This window comes from Necator americanus, chromosome III, assembly GCF_031761385.1.
Source record: "Necator americanus strain Aroian chromosome III, whole genome shotgun sequence".
NCBI lineage: Eukaryota > Metazoa > Nematoda > Chromadorea > Rhabditida > Ancylostomatidae > Necator > Necator americanus.
This window is the reverse complement of record NC_087373.1, coordinates 2,005,245-2,029,644: the sequence shown is the minus strand read 5'-3', so window position 1 is coordinate 2,029,644 and position 24,400 is coordinate 2,005,245. Positions and strand designations below refer to the sequence as shown.

At 37.3% G+C, this 24,400-nt stretch overlaps 2 protein-coding genes across 4 annotated transcripts; both read right to left on the bottom strand.

Annotated features, from left to right (window-relative positions):
- Positions 1–4,205: 4,205 nt before the first annotated feature.
- On the bottom strand, positions 4,206–17,360 carry RB195_008358 (uncharacterized protein; the record flags this gene model as incomplete). 2 transcript variants are annotated; one of them, XM_064194806.1, is made up of 6 exons in its annotated part: positions 4,206–4,249; positions 4,382–4,490; positions 7,294–7,416; positions 9,836–9,946; positions 10,085–10,233; positions 17,297–17,360. In XM_064194806.1, 6 exons carry the CDS (start codon positions 17,358–17,360, stop codon positions 4,206–4,208), a joined length of 600 nt encoding a protein of 199 aa, XP_064045950.1. The 2 variants fall into 2 exon arrangements, with proteins under 2 accessions (XP_064045950.1, XP_064045951.1); XM_064194805.1 differs by lacking the exon at positions 4,206–4,249 and having other exon boundaries at positions 4,359–4,490.
- Positions 17,361–20,323: 2,963 nt separating this feature from the next.
- RB195_008357 (uncharacterized protein) lies at positions 20,324–24,180 on the bottom strand (the record flags this gene model as incomplete). Of its 2 annotated transcripts, none has more annotated exons than XM_064194804.1 (6): positions 20,324–20,398; positions 21,479–21,532; positions 22,110–22,254; positions 22,325–22,451; positions 23,891–24,032; positions 24,169–24,180. In XM_064194804.1, 6 exons carry the CDS (start codon positions 24,178–24,180, stop codon positions 20,324–20,326), a joined length of 555 nt encoding a protein of 184 aa, XP_064045948.1. The 2 variants fall into 2 exon arrangements, with proteins under 2 accessions (XP_064045948.1, XP_064045949.1); XM_064194803.1 differs by lacking the exon at positions 20,324–20,398 and adding an exon at positions 21,415–21,426.
- Positions 24,181–24,400: the final 220 nt, after the last annotated feature.

Sequence of the window (24,400 nt, the reverse complement as noted above, 5' to 3'; positions counted from 1 at the left end):
TGTGAAGCAATAGATGAGCAATGACTGGTGGTGCATCTGATTAACGGCACAGCGGCTAGGTCTCATCTCGAGCAGGGATTAGAATGTGGCCGTGTGTGTGTGCATGTTGGCGTCAGAAGAACTGTAAGATACTGTTCTCTTTCATCCTTTAATGGAGCGCAGAACGAGGTTTGTTAATTATGCTTTATTAACATAGTTAATTATTAGTCCTTATTAATTTTTTGCTTGTTTTTTTTGCGTCACCGCCTACTCGCCTTCTTCAGAGCATTGGAAGTCAAAGACTCTCCTGAACATATCAGAAAATGAGTTACTCAAGTATAAGAGTGGAATGGAATAAGAGCTGGACAAGATAATTACAAAACTACGAACATTTTTTTGATAGTTGGATATTATTTGCAAATAGAGTGGAATGGTGTGACACAAGGTCACCAAAAGAAGTTGTTGGTGTTCTTAAAATCTGTAACCGCGGCACACCAAGTGTTGTAAAACTGCACCACAAATTTGTGTGATTTTTCATTATTATTTTTACCAGGTAGTGAAATGATAGATTATATGATAACCTTACTATCGCCAGATAACGCACTCAAACTGGGAATCTGCGGTTCGATTACGGTGTCTTTTTCCTTTAAAATATCTTGGAAGTAGAGCAGCACGATAACATCTGATGCAACTGGATTGCAGATTATAACGACAACAATTCATCTGAAGCGCGGTTGTCTGACTATTCCAATCAAAGCAATGTCTGACCATGCGCCGGTAGTCAAACACACTGCTCGTGGACGTGTATGTAGACAGATTAAAGTGATAGGAAGCTCGGTAGGATCGAGAATAGACCTTCAATATCGCTCAACGGTTTGTACGATGCCAGCGGGCTTGACAAACGGCCAAGAAGAGTACAAGTTTGGGGGTCCCGCGCAGTGTGGCTGCCTTCGGTCGATATTAATTGATTAGCAGTGCTATTTTATTAGTTTGGTTGTGTTTTCAAGTGCAAGCGATTGCTAATTGTACGAAATTTTCCGGTATTTCTTCATTTTCATATTTCCGCATTCCAAACATGAATCATTCAAGTTCTCTCTTTGTTTTCTTGTATGTGATGAGTAAGTTTTGATTCAGTGTCTACGGTGATACATGTTGAAGAGGACTGAAATGCAGGGATATCTCACCGGATTCCAAAACTAATTATATGTCATCGTCGTACTTGTTGAAAGCTTATGGAGGTACTTTACGTTAATGACATGGACATTTCATTTAGCTCAAAGCTTGAGCTAATCTTATTGAGAATTTCTAGCTGTGGTGTTCTAAATGATAAGAGCATAAGATTTTAATTAAATGGTTGTTGTACCAAAGTGAAACCCATTTCAAACGAACTCACCATTTACATCTAATAACTCCTCATGTTTTAGAGCTAGCCAAAACGAGCCAAACTACATTTTGTGCAAGTGGACGAGAATCGTAGCCCGGACGCGTTGGTTAATTCACTTTCATTTTACCTTTTAAGTTGAACAAATGATAATTTTAGCTGTCTTGTGAGATTTTTGCACTTTTTTCTGTTAACTCTATCTTGTTACTCCAATCAATTTTTTTGGTTTCTTTGTTTTTCTAGCTAGTATTTACGCTATGTTTTTGTGCCTCTCTCAGTGACATGTTGATGGTTTGTCAGTTTTGCTCTTTTTGCAACTATATGATAATTACTATTTTTGATTTCACTATCTGAAATAAGGTCAAGTGACATTATTTTAAGAAAATAAAAAGCAAGTAATAGCAGTAATAAATAAATTCTTATAAAATTAAAAAGTTATGACCTTGACCATGTTATGACCACGCTTAGAATTGTTATGACCATTGTTGTTTGTTATGACCATTCTTGAAAATTGCGTCCTTTCCATTTCATGCTACAATTTACCCGCAACTGCTTTCATAGCAAGCAACAGATTTCAATTCCGGGATCATTCTTTCGATCGATCACCTACCACCAGCGGGGTGCCTTCAATCAACGGCCATCGGCGGGATGGGTGATAGCTGGTTGTGTCATGATCAGGCACATCACTAAATGCCTAGGGGCTAGGAATTATTAAGTCTTTCTAGATCTTGAGATATTCTACTAAGCAAAGAAAGCCACGACAGCGGTCATTCGTAAATAGATTTGCCTGCCGAGATTCGCAATAGGAGGAGGCATTATTGAAAAACGCCTTTCTAATATTACCTTTTGGCACCATTAAACTAACTCCTTTTACAGGTTAGAGGAAATTCCGGGTTTTGTTGTGATCTGCGAATAATTTAGACTGGTATGTTTGGCAAGTCTACATAGGACTTTGAAAAAAAATATCCTCAACTTTTTTTTTTGGTAAGAAACATTCTTACGGCTCCAACTATCTTCTCCAGGAACGAAGGAAGGTATCCAAAAGCAAAGAATTATCTTTGACGCATTTATTCGTGGATATCCACGAAGACCTCCAAACTCACATTTTTCCATTCCCAAAAAATGAAGGAAATTTCTCCCTTTTTCACTGGAGTGCGCTAGATAGCGAAAAGAAGGGAACTGATGCTAACTAGAAAATAGGTTTCGAATCGAAGTGAGATTGAGACTTCACGAAATCTTGAAATAATCGGTTTATTTGTTTGTACTTTACATTACTTGCTTATAGAATCCTTCAATGAATTGAACGAGGACTTGAACTGCTTTCTCTTCGCACCATCGCGCATTCAAGAACAGGTGTGAGAAGCGGGGTGTCCTTGGCGTTGCGTTGTTTTTTTTTTTTTGGCTGTTTTTATTTTCGCGTGTTCGATGTCATTTTCTCATTTAGTAATGACAACTTATATTCTTTCCGAACCAATATGCTGTATATGTGTGTCTTCTTGAAATTCTCAATTCTTCACCTCATGTTGTGCGAAGAAGAGGTAGCAACAGAATTCGACTGACAGCAGACCTCTTTGAAATCTCTTATCTTCTCAAACCAACGATAGGTTTTGATCGTAATTAATCAAAATGTGATATCAATTGATCATGGTCCACTGCTCACATGTTTCCAGTGTGGGGGAGTTCCTTCCAGAGTAACTCTAAACAGGACCGATTTCGAATGCAAACAAAAACAGTCGGTAGTCGATGACTTCCGATTTTGCTGCACAATTGCTATGATGTTTTGCTCGAATTGTGATATTACCGTAGCCGTGAATAAACAATACGCTCACCTTGGTATGTTTATTGCGTGAAACGTAAGTCTGCATCTGCAGAGACCGTGAGCTAGACTTCAGTGTCTTCAGTAAGACTATTTGTATAGAGTCGCCAATACTTATGTTTACTCAAGCGATCACTTTCGCTGCTTACCACCTACTTCCTTTGCTCTGTCTCGATCGAGTTTGCATCGTGCCCAACCGGTCAAACATATGGGCCCGCGACTAGATAAGCCAGAATTTCATTTAAGGGAAACTTAAAGTAGCTCCTTCTTCTCAATGTTGTGGATAAAGTTCTTGAAACTTCCTTAGATCTTAGTAGAACTTTTTGCAATCTAATACGCCACACTAAAAGCCCTGTCCAACCCAGTACGGTATGTTCAGGATCACAAATACATCCAGGACTGATAGGAAAAGCGTAGAGGGCGGGATGGTATATGAGTGGATGACAAAATTACATCATCTTCCGCGATTATACTTCGCTCGAACATACACCACATTCGATAGAGATTATTTTTGTTCATTAGGATTACATAAAGAGAGCAATGGTTGCAAAGATCCTGAGGGACTACTGAAGCGGACGCAAGCAAAAATCCATAAGAAATTAAAGCCATCACCCCACGAATGTGGAGTGGTACGGATTTCCAGTGGAGTGTTCGTATACGGGATCGTAGATTATAGAGAGAAGGGTGATTCCGTCCATTTTTTCCTAATTATCGTAGAAAACGGCCCGGAAGATACGGCTTCGAGCGTCCCAGAGCAGTATTTTCCCCAAGGACTTCGATTGGAGCGCGCCAGCTTTGTGCGCGCGCGCATCTTCCTAGCTGGTTTTTTACAGCAATTAGGAAGAAGTGGACGGAATCACACCCCTCTCCATAATCTACTATCCCGTACACGAATACTCCACCTGAAATCTGCACCACCTCAGATTCGTGATGTGCTGCCTTTAAGCGACTTTCTATTTGGAGCTCTTGACAAAGTCGTTAAAACGTCAATCGCCTAGGCTGCTATGCAGCAGATGTTTTGATGAACCACTAATCACTTTGCGGCTGAGGTTCCGTGACATCGAAACCTCGTCCTGAATACAACGTTTTATTAATCACAGATTGTCACAGACCAGAAAATCGGTTATAGAAAATCACGTAATGAATGGATCTGGTTGGGAAAAAAAAAGATGTTGGCAATATTTAGTTAGTCTTTTTTGGCTCACTGGGATGGAAATAGGACTCAACGAATGTGCATGCTGGATCGATAAAGTTGTGATAGATGACGGTGGCACCGTTGAAAACCGGAAGATGTAGGTACAGAAGAAAAACCACCTGAAATAATGTGCTTCAGTGGAATATTGAAAATTCTAGCGTAGACGTAATTTCACAAAAGATTTCCTGACTCCAGTGAAAAAAAAGCTAAATTTTGTTCTGTTATGTCGTTTTTCTTAAAGTCAACCTATTAATGAGTTCAGAGATGATGTGAAAAACTTTCGCTTCTGTAGGTAATGATGTGAGGAAGTGCTCAAAGCAGTATGAGCAAAGAAAAAGGAAAAAATTTCCAACTCGAAAGTTATTAGTTTTCTCAAAATATCCATGTGTATCATAGTTTAGCCAGTATCCTTTTACTTTCACGTATGTTTCTCGTACTTTAAATTACTCTTATATTATATTTACCCATCTATTATTTGTTTACTTCATCATATTGTTTTTGTTTACACCAATACACGCCTTTTTCTTACATCAATATCTCTTGCTTTTTTAAATTTTAGCCATTATTTCATTTTCAGTTTTCATCATTTGAGCCGACGAAATACTGTCATACTGCCCATGACTGAAATATTTCGCGAACAAAGAGCAAGTGTCGATATTTTGAAAAAATGCCAATTGACTCATAAAAAAAGAAAACATTTCACATTAAAAGAAATTGTGCCCGATGTGAAAAAACCAACACTCGGGAATTTTTTCTCCGTTAAGCGAGCAAAAACGTGCAGAAACTGGAATTCGATACCGAGGGTGAGGGAGTCGATTGATTTGCACGTTTTGTTGGACAGGATTTGTGAAGAAAATTAGGTGCTAATTATGATTTACTTACTAATAATTGTAATTATTAACTTAGCTAATCAAAACAAAAAGTAGACCGTTAAATAAAAAAAATGTAAATCTAATATTATTTCTCCCAAAAATCCTCTTTTTTTTTTGTTCCCAGGGGGAAAAAAATGTCGGAATTACCCTATAATTAAGAAAATTGGACGTTACGACTGATAGCTCTTAATTGAGCAGTTTTTGGAAAACTGGCTTTTTTTTGTCGAACTTCTTCATCAGTCACGATAAAGTACGTTCTATTTTAGAAAACTCTTTGAATTTTGCGTAAAGAAAAACTTCTGCAAAGATGTTTTCAAATCACTGACAATCGCTTTCCCATCGTTCTTTTTTTATTGTTCGTCTGTGTTTTGTTTTGATTTGTTTTTCTCAACGTGTGTTTTTTTCTTGTCACAGCAATTGAAAGTTTTTTTTCTTAAATTGAATAGCTTTAATAATCCAAGCGGACAGATACCACTAAGAAGATAATCCAATTTATAAAACTCAAATTCCAATGATTAAAATTGAATCATAAAATCAAAATCCTTATTCATTTAACGCTGCTAACTGGAGAACGTATTTAATGGAGGAATAGCCTATTTTTGAAAATGTAAGCGATTAGTTTTGTAATCACAGGCACTTATGTTTAGCCGGGTGACCGCGACGCGCCCGCAAATCACTTTCTCCTTTCTCCTCCGCTCCACACCGCAATCGAACACGCGTTGCTGTCTTCCGCATAAACATAAGTGCCAGTGAGTCAGATGTTGGTTATACTAGTTGTTAGTCCGTCTATTATGTCTCTTAATGTGTCCTAGTGGAGATAATAAAAAAAATGTATATCTTAACCTGCATTATTTTCGAGAAAGCCCAAATTTTCGGCGTTCACTATACGAGACTTTGTCCGAACGAGCAAGAGTATAAATCACTTAGGACGCGTCGCGGCAGTCTGAGCTAACAGAACCGTATCCTTTCACATTTGCCATCATTATTTATCTCTCTTACTCATTAAAACTGAGAACAAATCCTGAAATCCACTGTAATCCACTGTAGTTAGGCTTGGAAAGATTTATGAGAGCTGAGAAAAAAGAACGGAACAATTAGCGCTACAGCCACACTAGCTACATTCTATAGTATAACTGCGTCATGTACTTTCTTGACTTTCCAAGCGAATATTGCGAATATTGAATAATAAAATATTATATTAATACTGTATATTATATTACCACATAAATCATTATGATATTATATATTATTATATTATATATTGTTATATTATATATAATATATTATTATAGTATTGCACAAAATATTACACTAAAATAACTTTTCTGGCTTTTTTCGTGTGGATATTAAAGTCATACTGTCGTAAAATTGTGTACATGGCAGGAAACATCTCAAATATTGTGCATTTAATTTAATTTCTAAAAAGAAGAAATCCTAAAGATATCTCTTTCTAAAGAAAATCGGAGATAATTGGAAGACACAAAACGAGAAATATGTATTTAGTCAAAACTGGATAGCGTTCTTGCCCTAAACATCGTTTTTTTTCTTCTTTTGCGACTTCTCAAGAACAAGTTTTTTTTTCTCCAAGCAGCGATTACGCTTTCGCGAAATGTTTTCCTTTGGGAAACAGCTTTCAATGTGTGAGGTTGCCGCGTGGGAAATGTGACAAAATAAGGGCATCTACATTTAAAAAATACGACTTAAAAACATTTTTCGCTCTTTTCATGAGGTTGACTTGTATGGGGACTAATCAATTCTAAACGAGGTTCCCACCACGATCGCAACCGCAAGCTCTACCGCGCCACTTCAAACGCGGCCGCTTACGCAATTGCGCCGGGTTTCAAGTTGTTTATTGTTCATTTATTTATTTGTTTTGTTTATTGTTTTGTTTACCCGACTCTGGCCAACTATTTCTTTAGGTTAGAAGAAGGAAAAACAAATTTACACCCATTATACAACTAATTAATGTTACTATCTTAGCACTGCAGCATATATTTTGAAAGAGAATTGAATTGGAAATGATTTAGGATCCTCGAAATTGTCGGCTCACCTTAAATAACCAGTAGAAAGGCACAGTGGAAAACACTGAGAAATCAACAATGGAAAACCATGCGAACACTATCCAATAGATCAACCATTGTGTGTCATCCTCTTTGACAGAGGATCGAACAGCCTAAAATACTATTAGTTATTTAGACGGAATATCGTCCCATATTCTTCTACTTTCTTATGACACACAACATGTACATTATTAGGAAAAAAAAAACCTGCGATTACATTACTGCGTAGTAATTGAAAATCGAAAAATTAAAAATCTTAAATTTATCGGTAAAAATAGGTTTTATTTATTTATTTACTGAAAACACCTGCAGGTATGCCATAAAACAAAAAAAAACACAATATGGAACAGAGCTCATTAGAATTTCGCCTGAATTTTACACAACAAGACTTTAGAGAGGGGAACCGTGCTCGAACCTATCGATTGCTTCGCATTTTCTCCTACAATATTTATTTGAGCAAAAAGTCCGAAGTATCAATTCAGGAACACCACTTTACATCCTCTCATTATCACATTATTTATAAACACACACAAATGTATATTATTTGAACTTATTTTATAACGACATGTTATCTATGCATGTTAAAACTGAGCGAAGAATGCTTGATTTCTTGAGTGCTTCCATCACTTTGCATATTTCTAAAGAAGATTCCAGAAAGAACGAAAGGTTTCAGAATATTTTAGTTTAAGAATCATTATTTCTAACACAGGTCTAATGAGTGTTTTGAGCAACTATGGATGTAAGTGGGGATTTAGTTGCCCATCGGGGCGTCCGAATCGTTTTTCGACGAATCGTAGGCGGGGGCGGGGCGCGAGGGTGGCGCGTTGCAATAGAAGACGTCCCACCCGTTTTTGCAATCTACGCCCCCGTATAGTCATTTGGCGTCGGATCATCCATACCGCGTCATGTTCGTGGGATGATGCCTTTAAACTGTATCCGAAGTAGTTTCCATTATTGTCCCATGGGTTATCCCCCACCTGTGAGGGCATTTCCCTGATGACGGGTGAAAACCTATAGAATCGTAGGATATTCAAAGATCACATTCTTACAATTTCGACTTATTGTTACTGTACTTTATTCCCTTTATTTACTTGTATTGTTTATTATTACTTTACTAATCTCTTATGGTTTTGCTAGGTTTTTCGTACCCCTACAATATCTAGACTCTCGTTTTTAAAGGCATCACCCCACGAATCTGAGGTGGTACGGATTTCAGGTGTAGTACTCGTATACGGGATCGTAGATTTTGGAGAGGGGGTAAGTCAGTCCATTTCTTCCTAATTGCCGTTAAAAAAAACCCCCGAGAGATGCGGCTTTGAGCTTCTCGGCGCGCTACTTTCTACAACGAGTTCAAATGGAGCGGGCCAGGCTTGCGCACGCGCCGTATCTTCCGAACCATTAATCTACGATCCTGTATACGAATGCTCCATCTGAAATCCCTACCACCTCAGATTCGTGGGGTGATGCCTTTAAATGTTTTTTTTTCACCATAATCCACGGATAAAGCTCTCACCACCTGAAGGGAAACAATGATGACATTGAGGCTGTATGTAAATAAACACGAAAAAAAAACCCATTAGAACTGAAATCAGCATAATGTATAGCGAAAATGATAGTGCAGGAAACTTTATCGGAGTCATCGTTGCACCTCACGCCTGAAATAGCCGTGAATAGTGCCTCGGAGGAGGAGGAGGGGCAGAGAGTCAGGGTGGAAATGCCGCCTCCTCCCCATCCATTTTCTGAAGCTATGCTAATCTTGAGAACTGAAGCTAAGTTAATGCCACAGTAAGCCAAGGAGGTTACGAGAAAAAAACTCAAGTAAAAGCTTGTTTATCATTACTTCGCTATAGCCAATTCTGAGGCCGAAATTACGGGCTACCGTAACCCCCGACCCCCATTGCTGACACATTTCCACGCTGTAGTTCGCGTGTGGGTCCCATTTCGACTCCTCTCGCTATCTGTAGTGCGCCGCTTCGACCTCAGCCACCTACGCATCTGCACCGTGCTCCGTGTCAACTTGATCTAGTATAGATCTCTAGAAGAATTCATGGACACGAAAATTCTGAATGGGCAGAACATCTAGTACGAAAAATTCGAAAATTCGCATTGCTAGGCTCTGTTCCTAGTTCTACTTAGCATAATCCTAGATTAAATTCACGGACAAGTGCTCTGAATGTTGTGCCAGGGAGGAGCTGGTTGTTGGAGAAAAATAATAAAAAATAAACTTAATGTACTGAGATAATTTCGAAAGATAATTTTTAAAAAATATATTTTAAAATGGATATAATATATTAAGAAATACAAGTAAATATGTTAATATATAAATGATAATAGAAATGAATAATAAGCGACGACCTTTCGCGTTGTTGGGAACAGAATAGAGCATTTTTTTAATAGATTTTTTTTTAAATTTCCTTCATGGCTCTTTCATAAATTACGTGTTCATTGTGACTTCCTTTCGGAAAGTACTCATCACATCGCTAATCCTTTAAAAATTGCATTTCAATGACTTGATCACATAAAATTACGTACCTTTATCGAACGATAAGCCGGGTAAACAAATCCGACCACGTTTGAAATGATTTGTGCTAGCGCGCCGATGATAAAATAGATCATCAAGAACGCTATTGTTCCGTAGACCAACTGAAATATCACCGTAAACATACAAAAAAGGAGTAAACACAAGAAAACACATGAAGAAAATACATAAAGAAATATCAGCAGAACTGGAACTCTCTAGGAACTCTCTGGGGAAAAAACTTTTTACGAAAAAAAAAGAACCTTTTCTCGCTTCACATTCGTTTTTTCTTCAATAGTCGTAAATAATTTCTCCATCGCATTATTTTTATCCGTTTTATACATTTGATCAGTGATCGGTTGTAGTTTGTTTTGTATAGCATCACAAACCTGCTGTAGTTGAGTAGCCATTCCTGAAATTTATCCACATTTCGGGAATTATCGGTACGGATTTGTTTCAGGCACGTAAAAATATCAGCATAGAACAGTAGATTATTTTTTCTTGTAGATTTTTCGGACGGTTACGTACGAAATTTATTCGAAACCGGTTATTCAAAAGAAGGATTACGTGTGCAAACTCTCATCCACACTGCAGCCACATATGTCCAGATGCGAAATGGTCGACGGGGAATCGATTCCAGAAATAATTAAATGCCTTACAAGTGAAAAAAAAACAAGAAGAAGAATTGCCAAAAGTCCAAAATGTAGGAATATATCAGATAAGGAAACGTTTAAGTCTACACGCTGGATTTTTTACTAATAAAAAGAATTAAAAAAAAAGATGTTTCGTAATAGTGTGCTTACGTATTTTTTAGATGGAAAATTTAGAGCTTTTAGGTTTTAGCTTTTAATTTTAGCTTTTAGGTGAAAACCCGAAACGTCAGATAAAAATAAAAAGTTCCATCTAAAAAATCTCGTAGCCACAGAATTTAAAAAAAAACACAGAATACTACGTGAAGAAAATTAGAAATTTTTCTTCTAGATTTATTTTCGCTCAAAACCATTTCAACTAAATCTAAAGGAGAGATATTTCCAAAAAAAATGTCCTACTTCTCTTGCAAATGGGCGCAAATGCTAAGATCGATAATGTAGATTTTATCGAATTTCGTCCTTATCCGTTGAGTGCTAGAGAATCTTAGCATTTGAAACGAATAGATACAATATAATGATAATAAAAATAATAACAAATATAATATATTAAGAAGTACAAGTAGATATAATTATATATGAACATTATGAACAAATAAATATATGTATATATATGCACATAATGAATATTAACGTTACAGGATAAGGTGTTTTTTTTACTAATTATTCAGCCCAATTTAAAAACAAAAACAATCTTCTTTGATGATTTTAAACATATAAACACAAATAGAAACGAATAATAAACAAACTTTTGCATGGCGACAGTTTTTGAGGCGGCAAGGAGAGATATGTAGGTGACCTTTCGTGCTTACGTGTCGATTCGGATATCGATTATTGATTTGTGATGAGATCAAAAAAGGTGCCACCACTGTCAATGTCCAAAATGATCAAAATTCAAAGATGTCAAAGATGTGTTGAATATAGAATTTTATATTATATTATATTATTTTATTGAATTTTTAATGGAAAAAATGGCGTTACCAATAATAAATATAGATATAATATATTAAGTAATACAAGTAGATATAATAATATATAATTAATATATAAAACGTTAGCGAATAGAATTATTTAACAACATTGTGAATAGTTTATAAAAAAATCAATATGATAATTAATATATGATTTTTTTTAATGGAATAATTCTTTATATAGCGTATAACTCAAGAAAATGTCGTTGAATGCGAGCCAAAAGCGGGAACAACACGGGAAATCCTCGCTATCGATTACTCAAATGGAACTCGTCCGAGGGGAAGGTTTTATGAGGTTTTGGAAAGGGCATTTCATCTTGTTCTTATTCTAAGCGACTGGTATCTGAAAGTTTCATCGAATGTCTCCCATTCGATGAATTTCCAGTTCTTCTCCCAATCGCAATTAACTCCAGATCCACTCTATGAGGTGTGTTAAAGTGAAAAATTATTGGGGCCAGTCTAAGCCGAATTAAAATTTGCAAGCACAACCCACCAGAAAACTATAATTTTTCTTTCCACCTTCATTCAAAGATTCAAATTTCGATTTTTTTCCCTCAATTTTTAGATTTAATTTCTAATGATTTGGTGAAGACCACATAAAATTCATGTATTTTACTGTTACTTGTATAATTCCCCTTTAGTACTTAGTCAATAATTTTATTGTTACAACTGGAAAACTAGCTCGGTTAATAGATTTTAGCATTATAAATTAAGTATTAAAGTGTTTTCTATCAACTTTCTATACACTATTATTATTATTATTAATTATTGATTATTAATTATTATTTTTTTTTTTTTTTTTTTTTTTTTTTTTTTTTTATTATTATTATTATTATTATTATTATTATTATTATTATTATTATTATTTTATTATTATTATTATTATTACTATGAAAATTATTATTATTATTATTATTAACATTATTATTAGTATTATTATATATTATTATTATTATTATTATTATTATTATTATTAATTATTGATTATTAATTATTAATTATTACTAAGATTTAACGCATTTTTTCCGATGACTTCTTATGGTGCATGGTCATGACCGTAGAGAATTTGGCATCAGAACACTTAAAAAACCACAAATTAATTACTTAATAATCTTTTAAGGATTTATAGTTTTCTGCAGCTACGTCATTCTCGCCCGCAACGTCTATTGGCAGGTGCTTACACTATTACTAATTCAAATATTACAGGTTGTTTTAATAATTATCTACGATGACTTAATTTGAAAATGGTGTCTTCACTTTTCCCGAATTTACATCCAGAAAAACAGATACACATCAAAAAGGGGGAAAATCCAAGGAAATTTCTCGAGAAAATAGCTCTGCTCTTAAAACTTAAAGGCACGCCTCCCTATCTTCCATCGGACCATTGCGCCGCTTTCAACCGCCGGGCAACAGCCCGGCCACCTGAACCGCGTTGCAGCCGCACGCGGCAGTTGGTGGCGCGAAAAGGCAAAATTCTGACGGAAAGAGGATTTTTCGCGAGTTGCGAAGGCGAATGGATGGAATCTTCCAAAGGGGTAATTCCTTTGTAGGCAAAGATTCTGTCATTTTCACTTTTTTGTCCATGTCTAAACCAAAAGAATTGAAATTCTGGCAATAGTTACCTGTTTTGACAGTTTTACTACATAAAAAGAGGAAAAGCGAGTGATTAAGTTACATCAATATCTAGGATCTCACGGAATTATTTACCATTAGGGAGGTACTTAATGTATTTAGAAATAAAATTTAAAGATACAACGTCTTTTTGGACTTCTTTGCGGGATTAACCACCAGGACCATACGCTCGCCTGACACGAGAACGCCGAGCAAACCCGCAGAGGCAGCGAACGTTCAATTGGGAATGTGCCTATCAACTTACGAGCCCCACGAAATAAATGGAGCGAAAAAAAAAAACCACGAGCCTCATAAAAATTTCTCATCCGGACAGCTGTCAAATACTAATAATAATACAGTTTTGTGCTTTGGTTCTAGGAGGAGAGAGAGACAAAAAAACGCAACGCACACAAATTGTCCTTTTCCCGAATTGTTTACTTTTCGAAGGTTCACAGCAACAGAATTCTGTGTAAATAATCAAAATAGGAGAATCGGAATTCAAATTAACGGAAGGAGACTGAGCACTTAAGTGAAATTTTTGAAAATTGACGGATTTTAATTGTAACGAAATCACTGTTCTGGAACAACTGTCCTATTTCCTTCGCTATTCCTGTTAATCTCGGATAATAGAGACTGTAGCTACAAGAACTTTAAGATAGGTAGATTGTGCTCTGTCCGGAGGGTTCTCCTGTTAAAATTTTAGTAAATTATAATTTTATTGTTGTGATTTTCACGTTATTTTACTATTTATTACTATTTTACTTTATTTTATTTTTATTATTTTTATTTTATTTTTATTATCGTTTTTATTTTATTATTATTTTATTATTATTTTTTATTTTTATTATTTCTATTTACTATTTTACTTCTATTGTTCTATTGTAACGAAATGATTTTTCTTTACTCAGATAAAATTTAAACTTTTAAAAAAGTCAAGATAAAAATAGCATCAGACGTAATGAAACGTAAAGAAAAATATGTACTATCTCGAAACTATTTAATATTAGACAGCCTTATTCCCAAATCATGGTGGATTGCCTCATCTCAGATGTTTTCACGAAAATTTCCAAGATATCCCTATAAAAAGTTGACATGTCAATTATTTGAGGCGAGCAAAGCATAAACAGAAAGCGACACAGGAAGAAATCCGCTTACATGTGGATATGCAATAATATATCGAGGCCAAGAAGCAGCAAAATTGCGCAAAATTATACCTCCGCCCTCCCTATTATATTTAAGGTAACTTTCATATGCATATTCTTTCATATATTGCTAAAAAAATTCCTCAAAATCCTTTTTTTTTGTTACAGTCCTGTACGAGTCCTGCTTAGGTGCCTTTGCACTGCAAATTTATTTAAAAACTTGAAAACTTGAAAACTTAAAAACTTAAACTTTTAAAAACTGGTCCATATCTAACCGCTATTCATCGCGAACAAGGAGAAATTCTGCTTTTCTCTTCGAGGATAACGTGATTGCCATTTCGGTAACGCTAGAAGCGTAGCACTACGCTAATCTCGTAGTAAACGTTTCTACATCTGCAATAACCCAGTAAATAAAAATGAGAAAAGTAGGATTCCATCCTTGGATTTAAGCAGCGTCTAGGCCTGAGATCAGGGCCCGCATCCAGTATATTTGTCCTTGAAAGGATAAACGATACAGGTGATTTTTCATTCCATTCTTCCTAATCCCTGTTGAAAAAAAAACCGCGTGGGAACCGCTTTAATTCCTACGAGGAACGTGAGAACGCTACTCTGTGCACACGTTGCGGTTCCTTTAGCAGTTTATTTGTTGGTTTTACTTGAATACGCTGGTGAGTAGACCTCATTAATTTTCGGAGATTCGCACATGGATCCGACGCGTGCGAAAGCGGGCACAACGGAATGTGTCTTCCAGGACTTCCCGTTTTCATCCGACTATATGTTGCCGCAGCTTACAGTATGCAGAAGTCCCCGAAAACCGGCGTAGCCTGTCGCACACGGGAATCTTATCTGCTTCTGAAGTTAGTGAGCAACGTTCATTGATGTCAGCACAGAGTGTAGTTTAGCAAATAGATGTACACTTTTAAGAATATTGTCCCTGAATATCAAGAAACGTGTAAAATTTCTAACTGACACATCTTTGCAAGCGCTAAAATGATAAGATAAAGCGGTGCTTACCTCAGCACGTTGCCGTGACTTCGAAAAACTACGATAACGATGACACGCGAAGAAAACAAGCTCGTTCAAAAACGTTGGTTCATATCAAAGAAAATTTTTTCAACCGGATACGTGTTCATTTAGTGATGAGGGAGACATAAAAGTACACTTCTGCATGGTTGCAGCCCTTACTCTGATTTGGAGAACATTTGCGAAGGCAAATCATTAGCAAATCAGCGTACATTATAACGAATAAAGGATAAAAGGATAAAAGGACAAAATGTCCGGCGTTAGGAAATCCGCTCGGGACCCGCCACCACGTTCACTTCAATTCAGAATCGTTTGAGGTTTACGAAGGTGTAACTGGCCTAAACAATGACTTGCGGGGGCTGGCCGATGTGCCAGGTCAGTGTTTTTATCCTCCCGGACAAGTCTGGTACCAATTTATCGACCCCGGAGGGATGACGCGCTTGGTGAGCACTAGGGCGGATTCGAACCTCCGATCGATCGTGCAGCCACAGTGGAACCTCTAACCGACTGCGCTACACCCGCTCACAATATAACGAATAACATCACAAATTGATTTGAATAGAAAATCGAAATGTAGCGATATGATCCGCTAGTCTATTGACAAAAAAAAAATCCGGATTTCTTTTTAGGTAAGAATTTCAGAAATTTCAGAAGAACGAGGATAAAATGGACAGCGTTAATCGGCCCGTTTGAAATGCGCCTCCAGTTCAGAATCGTTAGAGATTCATGAATAGAATGTGCAGCCTACAGAATGAGAACCTCTTGATATAAAAGAATGCGGAGGCGAGCCGTCATGTATCAAGTCAATGTGTTTGTCCTTACAGACAACCCTAATACCAATTTATCGAACTCGGATGGGTCGATAAATGCTCGGGCTTAGTTGACTCAGGAGGAATTTCAAAAAATCGACCGTACTGTCGCAACTGAACCTAGTACCACCTTGCCTACATTATTTTTAGGCAAATAATGCAGGAAAATAAACAACAACCTGCTGACATGATTTATATAATTAGTTGATTAATTTAATTGATTTGAACAAATTCTTGATATAAATCGTAAACTGGTGAAAGTGCTCGAAAAAAAAAAACAAACGGAAAAAAGAAAAAAATATTTAATGGGAATGTGAAAAACAGAAGAGATCCATAGTTTTTTTTTGAATTAATTTCCATTGTTCCCCCTCACAGCACCTTACCTTTAGTGAGAAATTCAAATATTTTTTTAACAAACTCCCTAGGAACACCTTTGTGAACGGGTACCCAAGAACACAATGTTTACATAAATCAATAAAATAAATAATAATCAATTAATTACATTTATGAGGATACAACAAAAAAGAAAGTTAAAGTTAGTTAAGTTATAGTTCGTTATTTAAAACCATCTAGAAATCTCCACAATTTTTTCTCATGGATTCTGGCTCGAGTTAATCCTTTTGTGCCTAGGAATTGGGGCACAATTCCAATGTAATTCGCTAAAAATACAGCATCAGCTATTTAAACATTTTTTTCTTCATTGGTTCTATGCATCCAATTAAATCTATCGATTATACAGCTATTTTACCAGAAATATCCAGTAACATGGCAGTATTCGCGGTGGAAGAACCGAGAAACTAAAAACAAAGGAGGTGATCGGCAACGATGGCAGGGTACTGATAACTTCGGAAGAAAAATGAAAGAATAAAAATAGAAAGAGGATTGGGGTGTGGAAAAAATGAGAAATAAAGGAAAATACTGGTACGGAGAGGATATCGGCGACGCTGTGGATGGATTTTGAAAGAATGAGGGCCGGTTGGTGGATCTATATCAGCAGCATTATCGATCACCGAAGAGCACCGGGACGATCGGGGAACGTCCGTCGATGTATCGTTCCCTATTGTGATAAGCTGCGAGTACAGTCAGCACGTACGATACAAAGTACGTTTAACGAGAAAATATGGCTATTATGAAATATGTAACAAAAAAGAGAGAAAGAGAGAAAGAGAGAAAAAATGGATGAAAAACCAGAGAGAAAAGATAATGAACGAAAATATGAACCGGGTGAAGAGAGAGAGAGAGGAAAAGAGGATCGAACATGATCGAACCTACCGATTGCTTTATCTTGGAATTTCCGAACGCTGTTCTCCGTGTCATCGGTCGCAACGCTACCCATTCCGTTTTTGATCTACCGTAGTATTTCCCACAATCTGGAATGATTTGTTCATTTTGAAGAAGTCATTCGCTACCTAATAGATTGATAAGAAAATAACTTTTAATAATAGTAATAGATTTTAATAGCTATAAAACAAAAGAATAAAAAATTACGTACATCCATTACATGATAGACATTTAATGGATGTCAACTTGTGAATTTATTTGTTTAACTACTTAATTACTCATTACACTATATAATTTTATCATTATTATTGTATATTACATATTATTATATATTTTCACAAATTACTTTGTCATATTATTATATTACTTTATTTATTATATTATTTTTATTAGATGTTGGTGAAATCTGAAGCAATATAAAAATTAAAAAAAAAACTTCCTAGAAAAAACTAAGTGAAAACCGCAAATGGAAACTATCCGCGATCGATAAGAAAGAAGATAAAATGATTAACAGTTGATATATTCGTCAAGCAAGCCACAGAGGATTTTTTTTCGAATTATAGAAAATACAAAAATGTAAGCTTAGTAATTTTTTTTGTTAAAATTCACTCTATCTGTCTGAAATGATAGTTTTTTTTCGTTGAAATATGCCGAAGTCTCGAATTACCAGAGAAAAGTTTATTTTATTAAATAAACTAATTTGTCTAAAAGACTCACGGTGTTGATGTCATAAATGGAGAGGCATCAAGAGAAACAATTAACTGAGATGATATAACATAGAAAACCGTGAGGAAAAAAAGAATGGGAGAAGAAAAAGCGAAAATAATGGTAGAGAACTCAGAAAGAAACACGCAGAACTGTTCAAAAAATCCCCTGTTTAATTTTTAAAATTTATGCAGCCCCTTAGAAAAAGAAAGAAAAAGAAAAGAGACAGGATGGAGAGAGAAGGAAAAAGAGAGAGTAGCCTTTTTTCGGACAACAACAGACATTAACACTATCGCTAAGAACAATAGAAATTACTAAATATAAAAATAATATTTTTCTTCGCAAATAACTGGAAAAATCCTACAGAAAGTCTTCCTCCGCCTTGAATCAGGAGAACAGCGATTGAAATGAGGACTTTGAACGATTGAAACTTTTAGCGATGAACCGACGAAATGAAATGTATGTATTTAGAACGTCCACGTATGTATGTATACAGTGCGATTAATCGTTTCCTTTTTTTTCTCAACCAGTGTGGAACACAGGAATTTGAGAGAGAGGGAGGGAGTGGGAGAAAAAAAAACACGCAGACACTTCTGCAGGATCAGCTCTAAATGTGTTCTGACAACGAGAAATGCGTTCCTGTGGGACGAAGCTGCGTGGCGGCGAGGAGGGAGTGGGAGCTGATTCAGGCCCGGATGCAAACAATGTTGCTTGCGCTCGTTGCGCTACGATCTCTTCCGAACATTCGAGTGAGTCGACACCTCATGTCGTTGATCGTTGAGATGAATTGAATTACGAGTTGCTGTTTATAGAACTGAATGGTTCCTGAGAGGAAAGAAATAACGCGATTTTTCGAAATATTAGTGGATTCTCGACAAGATTATCGCTCCCACTATTTCTTCTGATTCTTTGAGAATCGTAACGTGGACAATTTATTTGCGTCATCGATTGTGGAGCAGATTTTTTTTTTCTTTGAAAGCAGCGGAGATTATAAACATTTAGTGCATGTGAAATTTATGCATTTATTTACTTTTGCTATTATTTATAATTGTATTGCACAACATATTATTCTATATGTCATACTATATTTATATTTGTACTATTATTCCGTCACTTTTATTTTTTATATTCTCATTTTTTATTTTTTATTATTATATATTATATTTTTATTACTTATTTTTTGTTTTTTTTCATTAAATTTGTGACCTCTTCTACCTTTATTTACTGAATAAATGTGCACGAATGATGGAAGAAAAAACATCCTCGATTCTCTGCGTTTATGATGGATTTTCGAGGACATTTTCCCCTTCGATCACGTATATTTGTTTGTCGATCCTGGACATTCCTGGCTGGAATTTGTTTGCATCATCGATTGTTTTGAAAACCTTTTTCAAAAAATAAAAATCATGCGATGAACGATTTAGGGATTCGACAGACTTTGGGGACTCCACATGGAATTTCCAGACGACGACAATTCCCTTCATGCTAATGGATCCGGTCCTTTAAAGAACTTCATACTAGCTTAAACATAGTCAATTCAACTTCGCATTGTGGTGTTTTTTTTTGGCTTCTATAAATATTTATTTCTCTGGATGTACGTGTATATAATTGATATGCTCTTAAAGATTGAGGATCTTGTTGAGTTATTAGTTTTTTTCTGGCGCTCAAAATTTGTATGATTACTGTAGGACCAAGAAAGAATGAATTACTTGATCTTCTTTCTCATCCTCTTACAAAATTTCGATTTTTATTGTCCTTTAGTTTTTAGTGAAGACCTTTATAAAAATTTGATTTTTATCAGTTTTTTAGGCTTTATTGAAGGCCCTGTGTAGGATAAATGTACCCTCATTTCTCACTGAAAAGGAGAATCAGTTGAATTTGTACAGTATTAGTCTATAGATCTAACTTGTATCTGTTCAATTTTGTTTCAAAAGGGTCACCGTATAAAATATGTGCTTGTCGGGACACTTTATTCAGGACTGACAGAGCCGGGGCCCCTACAAAAAGACCCCTTGGCCACCATCTGTCCCACCTGCACGTTCCGGGCACGACACATCGCAGAAAATCTCCTTGAACGTTTTGGCGGAAATAAAGTGAGTAGATTTGAAAACAGGAGATCATACGTTTATTCTTATGGCTAAACCTTAAAAAAATCTCTTATTATTATGATGATTGTTTCGTGCTTTAAAGAAATGATTTTCAAGTAGAGTTCAAGTATCGAACTAATCCTGTACCTTCTGTAGGTAGAAGGTGACCACCTGAAAACAGAAATGAAGCAAGAAAATGAAATAGGACTGGTAGCGCAGTACCTTTTTAATTTCTCTTCTTTTCTTCGCCTTTCTTTTGCGTAGAAATAGCTTCGACATCTATTTCCTGGTTAGGGGTGCTCTAAACCGTATTGAGTTAGCCATGGTTACAAAGCTCATGATTATTCGTAGGTGCCGGCGTGGCGCGGTCGGTAAGAGGTACCACTGTGGCTGCGCGATCGATCAAAGGTTTAAATCCGCCCTAGTTCAAACCGAGCTTTTCACCGCGCCGCAGTCGATAAATTGGTGCTAGACTTGTCTGGGATGGTAAAAACACTGGCTTGATGCATCAGCTGGGTCCTGCAAGTCAATGTATAGGCCAGTTACACGTTCGTGAACCTCAACCGATTCTGAATTGAAATGACCGCGTAGGCGCATCCCAAGCGGATTGATTAAAGGCATCACTCCACGAATCTGAGGTGGTACGGATTTCAGGTGGAGTATTCCTATACGAGATGGGAGACTATGGAGAGGGGGATGATTCCGTCCATTTCTTCCTAATTGGCGTAAAAACAGCCTGGAAGGTACGGCTTCAGTCGTTCTGGCGCACTATTTTCTACAGGGAGTTCGACTGGAGCGCGCCAGCCTTGTGCGACGCCGCATCTTCTGCTCCGTTTTTTACGGCAATTAGGAAGAAATGGACGGAGTCACCCCCCTCTCCATAGTCTCCCATCCCGTATACGAATACTCCACCCGAAATCTGCACCACCTCAGATTCGTGGGGTGATACCTTTAACGTCCGAATGGGTTTTTGACGAATCGCAGGCGGGGGCGGGGCGCAAAGGTGGCGCATTGCAACAGAGGACATCATAATGAACCGCATTCCGTAGTCGTCTGTTTACGGTGATGCAGGGAGAGATGAACGGAACAACCCCTATATTCATAATCTCCGACCCGATATGGATATACTCCAACGAAAATCCATACCACGCCAGATTCGTGGAGCGATGCTTCTAACGCTTGAAACTTTATCCTTTATCCTTATGGTCATTCATAGGTCATACGAACAACACCAATATCATTACTACTTCCAAAATATTTACGCCTTCACACCGGTGTGTCACATGACTAAGCAGGAGTCCGTGCGACACCGATGAGCTACACAACTCCCTGAATGATTAGCTGATACTACGTTTCCTTAACTGCGTTTTCGAGTGCTTACCATTTGCGGAGTCGTCGGGAGGCTCCTCTCCTTGGTCTGGTGTGCTGCTTTATTCTAAAATAATCCGAAACAGTTGCTTTTTAAAGTACAGATTTTAGGGAAAGTGTAGAAGGAAACTGACGATGTAGAGATATTTCCATTAACGAATAGAAGTAGGGATGTAGCTCACGAGTATGAGCGTAATCGTGCTCAATTCCCGCTTGTAATCCATAAAAAGACGTGTGAAACTGCTTTTTTTAACGACGATGCAGCTTATTACAGATAAAACGAGGGCAGTATGCAACGTGGCCGTAGTTGTGTTACCCGTAATAAATTACAGGGGTTAGGGTAGTTAAAATCTGCTCATCTGAGTTATCTTAGTTCTATTACCGAGTGCTGGATGACGACGGAGTTGCCCGCTGTTTATCGCGTAAGAAGTTGCATCGTTGAGGAGACGTGGTCACATATGGCTGTTTCACACGGGTTTTTCTGGATCACTCGGGGAATTGAGCATGATCATACTTATTCTCCTAAACTACACATTACACCATACCTATTCGCTGATCGTGATCCCAACATCGTGGAACAGTGCCTTAGATGCAGTAATCATGCGTTAAACATCATAAAAATTCACTAGTGCACCGGAACTTACAATCTCTTGAGCTTCTTGAGCTTCTAACACAATAGCATCTTTTATGTAACGATTATCAACTCTTACTGCTTCTCTTAATGACAAATAAGCTTCAGAGTTCAGCTGTTGCAGTTTCCAATTCAACTCATACACGAGGTATGCATCCCTAAATAGAATAAAAATATTTTATAAAACGTACAGCTACGGTAATAGCTACAGTATGCTCCAGAACTCACTCCAAAATTAAGAACAAACAGATGCAGACTACGGTCCCATCAAGAACCCAAAGCACGCTTTCAAGCAAATCATCAGTGATCTGCCTGTCTGATATTTTGAGAATCTCATGAACACGACTGGCTTGTTCTGGAATTTTTTTTGTTGTTGTAGATATTTTAATGTTTGGAATCTCCGGAATTTAGAACATCATACGTCCCTCACCCTCCCTCCTTTTTTTTTCTCGAAGGCAAGTATTGGAGTATTCATAGTATCAGAATGTGCTTACGTAATCATTTTTCATGTTTTTCCCAAGGCTCAAAAAGTGGGACGTACGCAAGAACAACAGGCGACAGTTAGCGGAATTAAGCGATGTTTATACTTGTGAGTGAGCTATTAATGAAGTAGAGGAATGCACTGAGTTCAATCGTAGTTTGGTTCATTTCATTTCAGTTCATTTCTGACCGAGTGAATGTGGAAGGCGGAGGTATAGGAAGATCATCGACAGGTTCTTCTTTCACGGGAAAGCTAGAGATAGGGCTCTAGATTACGGGACGAAAGATGGTTCCGCTCAGCTCTCCCAGATCGTCGTAAAAAACCGCCTGGAAACCGCTTTAGTTCCTACGAGGAACGTCAGAACGCTACTCCATGCACACGCACGTACCTTTAGCAGTTTATTTATTGGTTTTACTTGAATAGGCTCAGAATAGAGTAGACCTCATTAATCTTCTGGCTTTCGCACTTGGATCCGGCGCGTGCACATTGGGGCGCAACAGAAATCGTCGTTTAAAAAAAAGCTAGCCAGGAAAAAGCCAAAAAAACCCGCATCCACGAGCGAGCGGTCGGAAGCCAGTAAGTTCTCCTTGACTGGCTACTCAAGTAAAACTAATTAATAGAGTGCTGGGGGGACTGGAACGTGTACAAGGTGGCGCGTTCTAATGTATCTCGTAGGAAATAAAGGGTGCAGTTGCGTAAGCGGGTGAGCTCGGAGCGGCGCGGTTAGGATCGAGTTGGGACCAGTGCTAGCACCGCTCATCGTGTAGCTGCAGTTCCCGATGGTTCCGCATCGATTCCAATCGCTTGGTCCACCGGACCGCTTTGAACGCAGTCCCTTACGCAACTGCACCATGCTTCATGTCGTTTTGACCCGACTAAACAATCAGGTCAGAGCCTTCTTACTTCCAGTGCAATTGCGTACGAAGCCGCGCTCGCGACGGGACCCTTGCTGAAACCAATCGGACTGTGGAGCCCAGCGACAGCATTACTCTGCCATTACGAATTCGGGGCCTTGTGCAATTGCACCACATGTCACATGTGTGAAGTTGTGACTCGACTGTATGTCCAAATGTACGGTTTCTTGTTCAGCCGAAAAATAATTCTCTGAAAATCTAGCGAGCGTACGCTACCAAGCCTTTTCTTCACTGGATAAGAAGTGGATTGTGGATTAATCCAAGTGTGCGTGTTAGAAGAAACGAAAGAAACCAGTGGAACGGAAGGAGAAGGAAGGTTCTTTGAAAAAAGGGCGTTGTGAACATATTCGACAAAGACTATAAATCCATAAATATTGTACATACTGTAAATGTATTTACCTCCATGATATTCTGAGAGCGCAACATAGGTGAGGACGAAAAGAAATGCAAACGCAATGAGTATGATGGATGAAATTATGATCCGAAGAAATCCACAGAGAAATGACGATGGTTTTACTTGAAAACTGTCCTTTTTTTCCTTCTTCAAAGTAATTTTTGAACGAAAAAAATAGTAATATTAAACCAGCTACTAGAAGCTTTTCTAGCAAAGAGATGGTGAAAATCGAAAAAGAAATGACACCAAAGAAAAAAAACCAAGCAATAGCTAAAAACGAAACCTGGTCGGTCATCACCGTTTAGTACATTTGAAGTGTAAAAAATGAAACCAGTGCTCACTTTTTAGGAAACGTTATCGGATATGTTTGAAGAGAAAAACATCGAGATCGGGACAACAGCAGCTCATCTTAGGAAGGCTTTGCCCATTCCAGAATCGATCAGCGTGCACTCGTAATTCATTTGGAGCGATAATGCAAAATTTCTCCACCATAACCTTAAAGGCATTACCCCACG